This window comes from Triticum aestivum, chromosome 2D (assembly GCF_018294505.1).
Source record: "Triticum aestivum cultivar Chinese Spring chromosome 2D, IWGSC CS RefSeq v2.1, whole genome shotgun sequence".
Lineage (NCBI taxonomy): Eukaryota > Viridiplantae > Streptophyta > Magnoliopsida > Poales > Poaceae > Triticum > Triticum aestivum.
Window position 1 is genome coordinate 601,267,891 of NC_057799.1, and position 12,417 is coordinate 601,280,307.

The following is a 12,417-nucleotide window of genomic DNA, read 5'->3' on the forward strand; positions in this document are numbered from 1 at the left end:
CAATAAGCGCGGTGAGTGCTGCAGCATTGTTGGGTGGCGTCGACCGGCGGACCAACTCAATGAAAGGGAGAAGTCCTGCCTCCCTAACATACGGTGTGTACCGCTCATCATAGCGCATCCCTCCAAGGCTGATCCCGTGAGACCGAAGCTTCAGAGGTGCAAGCTCCTACAAACAAACAAGTCATAACATTACATATGGGGCATTTGTGTTTGAAAAAACATACGAAATTCATAACACCGGCCACTTTCAGTATTACCCGCTGCTGCACCGACATAGCGTACGACCGGTGTTGTTTGTCCCAATGATCATCGAGAAGCCAAACCATCCTAACAATTTCAACAAAGCATTCTTGTCAACACGATTATCTTTTCAATTCAAAAAAACTAAAGTAGGCCTACTACATGCAAGATTCAAAGCATATGTATCCAAAGCATTTTTCTCAATACGAGTATAACATGGCCTACTTCATACAAATAACTTTTCCATAGAAATAACATGTCAATCTATATATCCAAACTATATAAATAACATGTCAACCTATCTATCCAAACCACATTCTAATCTAACAAGGGTTCCCCAAATCTAATATATGCAAGATTCAAACAAAAGTTCCCCAAATCTAATACATGCAAGATTCAAAAAAGGGTTCCAAATTTGCCGGATCGTCGGATCGGAAGGATTTGGGAGAGGGGATTGAGAGGGGGAGTGGAGAGGGCCGCCGCCCTGTTTGTTCTGTAACTGGCAATGGGGTGGGTGGGGGAGGAGAGGGCTGGCGCGTTTGCAGATAAGTCACAGTGCAGCGCCTAGCCGCTAGGCGCTGCACATTACACGTGTAGCGCCTAGCGGCTAGGCGCTGCACATTACATGTGCGGCACCTAGCTCGGAGGCGTTGCACTGCTGGGTGCGGGCCCATGGCTGCCACGGTGGACAGAGGTGCAACGCCCCGGAGCTAGGCGCTGCACCGTAGGGTGTGGCGCCGGTGTGGCGGGCGCTACACAAAAGGGTTAGGGGTGTGAAATAGTTTCGCACCCAGTTCATTCTGTGAATTTATTTCGTTTTCAGGTCAAAATTGTCAAATTTGCCAACATCCGGAGACACACGCACACCGACGTACGGCGTTTGCCGCTCTTCCTTAAAACTCGGGCCGGTATTTGGGAGAGGCCCTGGGCACGCACACCTCCACCGCCCTCTCTCAAATTCAAATAGGCCCGCCCTTGTCGTCTTCTCCGTTCGCATCGATCGACCGCCGCTGCATCTTTCTTCTCACGCTCACGGCGTAGCCTCTTCTGCCGCCGTGCCTTCCACCAAAATGTAGCGGCGGGCCTCTACTTCTCCCTTTAGTCTTGCGCTGGATATGATGGGGTTTGGTCACGGGGTATGTGATCGGTTCAAGGCCGACGAGCAGTGGAGCAGGCGACCGCCACCGTGGGAGGAGGAGGATGAGCTAGCGTGTGCGTCCCCGCCGTTCCTCCACGTGCGGAAGCAAGATGCAGAAGATGCCGGCTGCTACCGAAGCTTTTATTTACTCCCACGTTGCCTATTCAAAACATTTCCCACCGATTTCTAAGTGTTTTCCTAAGTAGAGTAGATAGACCCTTTTTTTATTCATATAAGAAGGACCTCCTCCTTCGATTTTTATTAAAAAAAATCATATGGTTCGGAACAAACTAAGGGCTCCTTTGATTCAAACAATGTTCATAGGCATTTTTCAGTATTATAATTCTTAGGATTTTTTTACTATGTTGGTTGTTTGATTCATAGCATTCTTAGGATTCTTAGGATTTTTTACTAGGACGGCGGGGACGCACTCTGCCCCAACCAATTCAGAGGCTCCGACCTTGGTTTTACCTGGCATTCGCGCATCGCTCCAGCCCGCGACTCCCCTCGCCACCACCCCTTCCTTGTGCAACCCAGGAAAAAAAGAGTAACGGAGGTGCCGGACTCTGCCGCTGACCCAAGCTCTCGTGGCGCCGATCAAACAACCCAAAATCGTATAGGATTGAAATAACCATGACATTTCAATCATATGATTTTTTTATTCTGACGTTTTGGGAATCATGTGAATCAAAGAGGCTTTGAACAGAGACAATAGAGTAGATAGTATGCAATGTGTATGGCAGTATAGTATAAATCTAGGGTGAAAATGGAATCTTGAGGCATTTCCTATGTTTTCCATCAAATCTGGAAGCATGTGAGATTAGCTCAGATGATAAAATGACATCGACAGAACTTACGTTCGATGGCTTTTTGAAGGATACCACTGTTAGTATAGCAGAAGGCAGCTCTGCATCGCTGCTTTGTTTTGCAGGGAAAGCTATATGCTGCCCCCAAAGCCGAAGAAGGAGGTCGACCTACCCTTCTATCAACTGCGCCAACAAAGATAAGAAATTTGACCCTCCTTATTTCGACTGACTATCCCTAAATAAGTTCATATAAGGGCATCTTCAACGCTGACCCGCAAATTCCCCTCGGCATCCGTCCGTGGATACGTATGCGGGAGACGGTCATCCAATGCTATCCTGTATATGTTCAGCAATTTGAAATTCAAATAAAAGTTGTAAGACATATCATGGGTACATTAACTGGAAGTGATACATTTGTTGCTATAAGAACGTGGTAGCACAAATAAATAAAATAATTAGTTGCTAGCTTAGTATGCACATTAGTTAATGGACCCAAGACACTATTCGGGCTACAACACACAGAAGAGTGCTGTTCAGCCTGCTCTTTGGCCCAAAAACTCTACTCTTGAAGAGGAAGAAAAACACTCTTCGGCTTCGGCTAGACCTAAAAGTACACCTTCGGCCTACGGGAGGCCGATGGGTCATATAAGTGATATTTCCGATTTATGTCATATACTCCCTCCGTCCTAAAATTCTTGTCTTAAATTTGTCTAAATACAGATGAATCAAGTCACGTTTTAGTATTAGATACATCCGTATCTAGATAAACCTAAGACAAGAATTTTGGGACAGAGGGAGTATTATGAAATTTGCTATAAAAATAATAATATATATGTTTTTTAAAGGATGTCTTTTGTTGTTTAACCACCGCTTGGAGAGGAGACACATGGCCACACACCGAGTGCGAAGACGTACACTTGGTTTTCAGCTTCCCGGCACAGCCTTTGTGCAATCTGGGCCTGCATTCCAGAGGACCTAGGTCGGCATCTCTGTGACGCCCTTGTACACTGGGTAACTCATATATCACGCGCGAGCGCTATATCTCGCATTTAGTGAGGCTACCTTCCAGCTCGCAAAAGATTTCTTTGTTTTTCGTTCCCTGCGTTTCTTTGGTTCGCTCCAGTGTGTCGCTCGTTGTAGTTCTTTTTTCATTCATTGCCTTTCTTGGGTTCGCTTGAGTGTGTCAGTCGCTGCAGCGTGTGGTATCTTTTTTTTTCCGTTTCTTTTTGTTTTCTTCGGTTCTTTCGGGTTTTTATGGTTTTCTTCCGTTTTTGTTTTCTTTTTTATTTTGATTTCTTTCCTTCGTTTTTTTTGTTTTCTTTGTTTCTTTCTTGGTTTTCATTTATTCTCTTTGGTTTTATTTTTCTTTGGTTTATTTTGTTTCTGTTTTTGGGTTTCATTTTTTGGTTTTCATTGTTTCTTTTAGGTTTTCATTATAAATTTTTTTTCTATGTGAACAACATTTTCTATAATAAACGTTTAATACTTTTCCAATACACATATTTAATATTTTTTACTACATGTTCAACATTTTTTCTATACACATATATTAAAAAATTGAATGCTTAATTAACATTTTTGAATCACATGATTAATATTTTTTGATTAAGTTTTCAACATTTTTTATAAATTTTTATGTTTTTAAATGCTTGATTAATAGTTTTCAAATAAAAATATTATCATTTTTTGAATAAATGGTCAACATTTATTCTATACACATTTACATTTTTCTATCGCTTGATTAACATTTTTCTATCGCTTGATTAACATTTTTCAAACGTTTGTTCAACATTTCGTCATATGCTTGATTAACATTTTTATATACATGATCAAATTTGTTCATCATTTTTTAATGCATGGTCCACTTTTCTTCTTACACATTTAACATCTCTCAAATACTTAATTAATATTTTTTAAATACTTGTTCAATATTTTTTTGCAAATGCTTGATTAACATTTTTATATACATGATCAAAAAAAATCATTATTTTTTAATACATGATCTACAATTTTTCTATACACGTTCAGCATTGTCCGAATGTTTGTTCCACATTTTGTTTTTCAAATACTTTTTCAACATTTTTTCAAATTTTTTTGTAGTGTGTTTTTTGTAATATATATATTTAAAATATTTTAAAGTATAAACAAAAGTATAAAATATTTCAAATTTTGGCAGCCTGGGATTACAGGGTGGACGTCATTTATTTATCTCGCCTCTTAGGTAACATTTGCTTCTTTCATACTTGGACCCGTGTTTCTTCCGCTTCATTAATGATGTAATGTTGGGTCATGTTGATCTCTGAATGGTGCTATATTATGATATTGGCATATGTTTTCCCTATTGTTTCAGTCGTATTTAAACTCTTCTATTGACGAGTAGTTATATTTGGTGTGATGTTCACCTTGTACACCGGCATATGACAATAAATGTATGATATGAAGTCATATGCTGGGGAGACAAATATGTGCTTCTAGCCTCAGCAGGTTTTGCAAAGTCTTGGTGAGGACAAGGACCACATATTAAGTGTTACACATACTTTACTAGTTCCTCACTAGGAGAACAGGTCCAAATAAAAACGACATGAAAAATTACACACTTCAATAGGAACACAACTTCCTTGACAACTCCTACAAGTCGAGTCGATACTTTCTCCATCTCCTTATGTTCTTTGCTAACATTTTTGCTTTTCTCTGTTGATTTCTCTAGTTTGCACACTTGTTTCTTCTCTGCCTCCTCAAACTTGGAAATTCCATTCTCCGTAATCTCATCTCACGCGACTAGCTAGTGCACCGACATCCAGTAGACCTCTCTTGATCAAAAGATCAATGTGTTATTCCTTCCCAAAACCAAAACTTGCAACCTTTTTGCATAACATTAAGCATACAATGAGCTCAAATTGCTTTGAAACCGAAGAAAATTCACACGAAATTGCACTCAATTTTTTCATTTCACACTTGTAGAAAACCCTTCCAAGATGTTCTTCAGTCTTTGAGACCAGAAGCAGCACCAGCTGCCAACACTCATCACGACTGAGGATCGGCAGAGGCAAACCGATGAGTTGCTGGACGAGGGCTTAGTCTGGCCGACCGGCGGATGAGGATGTGCCGGTAGTCGGACGAACGACGAGATGTGATCGCCGAGAGGAGGAAGGCATACCGCAAGGCGGTGCAGGGGCCTACGTGCGCCAAAACTAGCAACAGCAGCGACATGCGTAGATGCGTTGATTCCAGCGGCGGCGATGACTAGCGACCAAATTGAAGTGGGCGGAGGAGCGCCAGGTGCTACAGGGTGTCAGCGGTGAGGCGTGATGGCCGGCGGAGGCAAAGAGGGTGGCGCTAGAATGGATACGGCCCAGCGAGGAGACCGGCGGGTGCGGGGTGAGTGGAAAATTTATCCTGAGAACGAGCCGCGACCGAGTAAATATAAGCGGCGGCCGACGTGGCGAGTAAAATTTTTAAGTTAAACCCGGATATGTGATCAGCTAGGCCCGGTTTAACTTCTCAAAACGAAAATTTCAAGGAGTTAACCAGTTTTGAGGAATCAGCTAGAGATGCTTAGAATGAGATGATCAAAAAGCAAAGTTGTTTGACTCCACGAAACACACAACTTTCATGTTAAGCACTTTTTGAGTTCATCGAACAGTTTTGTGAGTCAAAAACTAGTGTCAACGTCTTCTCTCTCTCACACACACACACACACGAATTGTTCCTCCACGTAATACAACAAATCCGGACGTGGACATCTTAAGCTACGGTCCAATTAACCTGGGGCGTTTGGACCGCCATAAGTTGAACCTTGCGTCTACTCCCAAGTCTCCGCCAAAGTCGCTAAATGGACTTGCCGTGTGCTCCAGCACACCGCGTGGAAGGAGGAAGGTCGCAGGCATGTGATCTTCCGCCTAGACGCACAAGCATTGTACTCCCCCCGCCCCATAATATAAGTGCGTTGGTCAAAAAACGTTCTTATATTATGAAACAGAGGGAGTAGTATCTTACAATATTTTATTAGGATTTTTTTTTGACAGGTTGATCCTTATTTATGTGTTTGGGAAACAATATGCTTATGTAGCATGACCTGTCAGCCTATATTATATCCTGATTCTAAAAGGAAGTTTTCATCACCATCGGCCACTACTTCTCAAATTATTTTTACTCTCGGCCTCTACATTCTATTACCCACATTCCTTGTACTATGTGCAATTTGCTGAGTACTCCGCGCTCTTCTTATACAAGCGACAATAGGTTCATGTCATCCCGGGTGAATTTGCACCTACTGCTTCTAAAATAGGTGAGGGAACAAGAAGCTTCCGACCATGGGCGGCAAGTGCAGAAGCTTCGATGCAATCAAGCAACTGGCTAGAAAGGATGTCTTCGTTCTGCGACCACACTCCGGATGCTCGGCCGACAAGCTAGCTGCTATCCGCCGTGAGGTGGTGGCAGAGCGCGCGGATCTGGCTCGTGAAGGGATTATCGGTTTGTGTGTCGAGGCAACATGTGGAGATGGAACGATCCATGTTCAATGAGAGACGACATGAACTATGGAGCTGTATCAGATGCTCTAGCGAAGGCCAGGGTGCAACCAAGGAAACCATGTTGAACCTCAGCAATGGACATGACTAAGATTGAAAGGAACATGCTACCATGAAGGCCTCATGCTACGACTCTGGTGCTTTCCTCCTAGCACAACTCAAAACCTCATAGCAGCATGTAGGTGCAAGAAGGTGAGGATGATGACAACTAAGCAAAGGAAGTTATGCACATGTAAGCCATGGGTGAATGCTTTATCATACTGATTGTTCATTCTATTCACGTACATCTCTAGAAATTTAGAGTAAATAGCATAAAACTACTAGTTTACAGGCTATGGTTCCAAAAAACAACCGAATTTATTTTTTCGCTGATAACTACCAAGTCAGGGGTTGGCTGTTTTAAAAAACCCCATATTCTCTTTGTTAAAAAATTAAACAGGTTTATGATAGGTCGGGCCCGCCACTAAACACACCGTTTGGTTGACCATTTGTTTGACCGTTAACTGACTTGTGGGGCCACATGTCAGTGCCTCATCAACAGAATTTTTACAGATTAGCCCCTACAAATATTTTTAAAAAGCAATCGGGTCCCTGGAATCATTTTAAAAAAGCAATCGGGTCCTTGCAGTGTCGCCGCCGCGCCTCCAAAGGGCTCTGCCCGTGGTCGCCGTTGCACCATGGGGCTTCGCCCGTGGTCGCCGCGCCCGCAGCCTGGGTGGCCGGGGTGGTCGCCGGGCGCGCCGCCGTGGGGCTCCGGCTCAGGTCGCCGCGCCGCCGCGCGCCATCGGGATCCGCCTGGAGCGCCGCCAGTCATGGAGCTCCGGCTCGGGTCGCCGTGCCACCGCGCGCCATGGGAGCCGCCTGGGGCGCCGCCGGCCATGGGGCTCCGCTCAGGTCTCCACGCCGCCCCCACGCCGTGCCTCGCCCGCGGCCGCCGCCATCCCCTGGCCCGAGCTCCTCAAGCTCGACGCAGATGGCCTGCGCCGCTGCTGGAGTGTCGCGGACGAGGCCGGCCTTGTTGCAACCGTCGCCACCAGGAGCTCCGGCTTGGGGGGAGGTTCACCGGCTTGGGAGGGGGAGGGGGTCGCCGGCTTGGGAGGGGGAGGGGGTCGCCGGCTCGGGAGAAGAGAGGTCTGGTACAGGAGGCAGAGAAAGAAGAAAGAGAAGAGGAAGAAGAAACTTACATGTGGGCCCCACATGTAAGTTAACGGTCAAACTAACGGTTTGTTTAGCTGTGGGCCCAACCTGTCATAATCGTGATCAACTTATAAAGACTCGATGATTTGGGTTTTTTGAAACAGCCGACCGCCCATTTGGTAGTTATCTGAGAAAAAATAAAAAGTGGTAGTGTTTTGGAACCATAGCCTGTAAACTAGTAGTTTTATGCTATTTACTCAGAAATTTACGACGATGGCACCAGCCAGTTCCTCCATATCGTTCATGTGTGTAATAAGAATTAATGGGTAACATTTTTCTGTGTAGAGAATGAATTGAGCAATATGTGTGCATCTCCTTGAAAAGAAATAATTGCATGTATGGATAGTTTCCTTTGGTCACCAGACTCACCACTATAAGACTCCAAGTAGTTGCTATTCTACTTGAAAAGAAATAAGTTGGAAATCTTTGCAACTTAATTTGATCTAGCATAATGCATTTCTTTGCTTTTGCAACAACATTTGATACATAAGACATCACCAAATCTTTGCTAGAATAGTAAGACCAAAGAAAACAAGAACCACAAGTATGCATTTCAGAAGATTTCCAACTTCCATAACTGCTCCCACTAGTTGGACTAATATATTCTCCATGCATTCATTGTTTATCTGCGGATTCTTGATTTTGCAATCTTCTTTCTTCATCTTTGGTTCGAAAGAAGTAGACGTTGCTTCCCCTCTAATTGCACATGCAGTCGCATCATTGCCTACGATTGAACTAAGGAGTGCACCAACATCTATTAAGTTTCTTTCTATCAACAAATCAATGTATTGGCCTTCCCAAAACTAAAATGAGCATGCATCATCCTACACAAAAGAAGGAGCAAGCTCGAAGTGAGCTATCGCAATTGATATAAAGGATGAACTATGAAACGAGCTACCGCAAGTGCACGTACCCCGTCGTTTTCGCATTTGAAGAACACCCATCCGGGGTGCTTCGGCGTGCCCGAAGTGAGCCGCAGCACTTTCTGCGTGCAGTCGTCGCACTCTATGAGCGGCATCGGCAAGCCAGAAAGACACTGCTCGAGCGCCGAGTCCGGTGGACGCCCGGACGAGTCCATGCCCGCAAACCTTCGGCGGCGGCGGGCGGACGAACCCGTACCTGCATGCGGCGATGCGCCCTTGCCTGGGCTGCGAGAGAGGCTCCCCGACCACTCCATCGCTTGGGGCAGCAACCGGCGGCCGGAAAAAGCCAAATCTGGCGGCCCGTGATGAATTGCCGCAGATCTGCAAATCCGGCGGCCCATCGATGCGGGGGGGGGGGGGGGGGAGGAGGGAGGGGAGGCCTCGTGCGTGTGGCGGCCTTCTGGCGTGCTCCTGCCGGCTGCTTTCGCCGGAATCTTGGTTGGTGGGAGAAAGCGCAGGATGAAATGTCCCCCACCGACCGCTTCCGCCTATATGCAGGGCACCGTAGCCGCGAGGGGGAAACCCGCGTTTTCCCGGGTCGGGGACGGGATTTTGCCACGCCCCCTAAAAATTTTTGCAGGCCGGGGCGGGATGCAGGGTCTGATCGGGTTGGTTTTTCCGCCCCGACCCGCATTTTGGCGGTTATTTTACGGGTCGAGGCGGGATGCGGGGTCTGCTAGACTTGCTCTTAGCACATTAATATATTTTTTATTTTCTATATATATAAATGCACTATTGCTTGATTAGCTCCTTCACGCAAATGGTAGTCAGCTACGGCTAATAAAAACAGATGAGAGGATATCAGGTATTATATTCCAGGAACCGTACTACTATTTATTCAATTACTCCCTCCGTTCCAATGAATAAGTCGTACTCCCTCCTTAAGAATCACTGGTTGGAGCAATGCATGTAGCTAAATGTATTTTAGGTCAACATAAATCTATTTTTATGACAAGTAATTCCGAACGGAGGTGGCATAAATTTTATCAAAAGTCAATGACATCTAGGTTTGACCAATGTTATATACAGAAAAATATTACTCCCTCAGATCCATAATAAGTGTCGTGGTTTTGAACTAACCTTAGTTCAAAACTAAGGTTACTATTGTGCCTTAGTGAATTACTCGAGACCTAGCATTAGGTCACTGTTGTGGCAAGGCAACACCTGATGTAACTCTTGTTCCCAGTAAGTGTCCGTCTGGATTGGGGTGAAAGGAGCGCATGAATTGGCAAGGTTTGGGTTCTCGTACGGATTTATGGGCTGCTCTAGGGAGTTGGCTTGCTTTTTTCCGGATCACTGGCCACTAAGTAGTCGGACGGATAACTACCTAGACAATGACAAGGAGTGATCAATTTTTCAGAATAACGTTGATTTTAGAAACAGGCAGAGAGACGACTGACTTGCTGTGTCGTAGACACGAGGCAATTACGCGTACGCGTACGCGTACGCCCCTTGACGTGACATGATGCCCAACTTGCACTCCAGAGGACCCGGCCCTATATATGAATGATACTCACTCCCTATGAAATGTAGGGGGATTCAAGCAAAGCAGTAGTCACCAGCAGGCCAGTGTTCCTCATCGATCTAGCCCTCTTCTTCCCTTTCCATCTCTCTCATCAAAGTCTTACTGAGTTCGAGTATATATATTTTTATGTATTCAGAGTGCTGATTACTACCCCCTCGGCGGCGAGGTAGGCGACCGCCCACACCGACCGTCGTGGAGCACAGCGAGGTATGTGTCTCTCTCCTTATCGTCTTTTCCATTGGCGGTTCTATGAGGCAGGATTTTCAGCAGCCGGGTGCCCCCTACGGCTTACACCCTTTATGAACAGTAAATTCAAAACAAATTAAAAAAAGTCTAAAATTTTGTGACATCAAACATGATCGAACTTTTGATGATTTTGAAAGTTTTAGTTAAGAATAACATTCAAGGAGCCCTCACATGAAAAAGCAAAATCATTGTTCAAAGTTTATTTACATTTTAAGCGGTGATTTTGTTTTTGTTTGTGAGGGCTCCACGAAGGTTATTTGTTGCCGAAACTTTGCAAGAACATCAAATCGTTGATCTCTGAAAGTTTCAATTTTTTTAATCTTTTTTTTACAAAACTACTGCTTATGAGGGTGTAGGGGCACCCGGGAGCTGTTACACCTTTCTCGTGATTCTATACCTCTTCCTCAGGGTCTTGCTAACCAAAATTTGTGCCAGCTTGATCGCCTCGAGATGGTGGACACAGTGAGCCTGGTGGGCATGATCCTAACGATGGTGCAACTGATCGCAAGCGCCGCGAAGATGGCACAGCAGAACAAGAAGAAGTGCTGGGAGCTCGCCGAGCGCACGTACACTCTAGCCAACGTACTGCCCTACTACAAATACCCGGCGGCGAACGACCAGGAGACGGAGACAGTGATGAGGAGGCTCAAGGAGACCCTCGACGAAGCGTTGACGCTCATCCAGTCCTGCCAGACTGTAACTGTATTCTCCCGTAGCCGGAAGGCCGCCGAATTAGATGGGGTTAACAGAAAGATCAACGACTGCATCACGGACCTCAATTTCATCAGACAAGTTCGCACAAATCACGTAGCAGCACCTAGCGCAGTCCCACTCCCTGCTCAAACTTATGACCACGGCTCCTACTATCAGCATCAGGCACAAGGAGGAGGAGGTGCCTCCAGCAGCGCCTGTGTTGGATACCCCCCGCCTCAGCACGCTCCCGTCAATGTTCACTGGACTCCGGCTCTGTCTCCCTACCATGCTTCTCCAGCCCCCTCGGCCTCGGGTTACAATCTATCTTCTTTTTACACCCTTCCAACCGTCAACAAGATCTTTGACAATGTGTGTAATGGATTCCGCTAGTGCTCGTTCATTGCATCTGGCGTAATATTATCTTTCTTGATGACAAATCTGTATCCATTTGTGCACTTAATTTGTGCAGAGACTATGAATGATACATCATTTATTCGCTGCAAGTACATATGGTTATGTGCAACGAAACGATTAATTGATGCAAAGGATCCATAGGGATGTCCCCTTTTCGAAAGAAAAAAAAATCGTCCCTTTCATTTTGCTATCATGTTAGTTGAATTTGTATGTATGCCTGAGATCCTTTTTGTTTTTGTTTCATACAAGGTATATCGTATGTTTCCATCATCGTTTCCGTGAATTTGTCAGTTTTCGGATGTGTTTCAACTTCGAATTTTTCCAATCGACACCAGTGTTTTTCCTGGAAAAGGGAGATGACTGCAGCTCATCAAGCAATGACATGGATTCTATGTACGTACGCGTGTGAATGCACGTTTGGTGCATGAGATGAGGGCGCGCACGAGTGCACACGCAGCACATATACCCAACGAAAGTATCTTTCTACACCCAGGAGCAAATGGCTCCTGGTGTGAACAGTAACATAAAAAAATTGTAATTTTTTTGACATACTTTCACAAATATTTCTAGTGCATGCAAAATTTCATCATGAAATCATATTGGTGGAAGTGCAAAAAAAAGAATCAGAGCTCCAAAATGCTTTTGTAAGTAACATTTTCAGAGCATCGATTTTGTTTTTTTACCACGCATTCGACCAATGTGATTT

General features: G+C 44.9%; 1 protein-coding gene across 1 annotated transcript; it reads left to right on the forward strand.

The window, feature by feature from the left end:
- Nucleotides 1-10,364: 10,364 nt before the first annotated feature.
- Nucleotides 10,365-11,800, forward strand: LOC123050300 (uncharacterized). The gene is made up of 3 exons (XM_044473116.1): nt 10,365-10,398; nt 10,495-10,565; nt 11,040-11,800. The coding sequence occupies exon 3, from the start codon at nt 11,055-11,057 to the stop codon at nt 11,685-11,687; it is 633 nt and encodes a 210-aa protein (XP_044329051.1). The 5' UTR covers nt 10,365-10,398; nt 10,495-10,565; nt 11,040-11,054; the 3' UTR covers nt 11,688-11,800.
- The last annotated feature ends 617 nt before the right edge of the window (nt 11,801-12,417 follow it).

Coding starts and splice junctions, on each gene's coding strand:
- LOC123050300 (XM_044473116.1), top strand. CDS start 11,055: ATGGTGGACACAGTGAGCCTGGTGGGCATGATCCTAACGATGGTGCAA.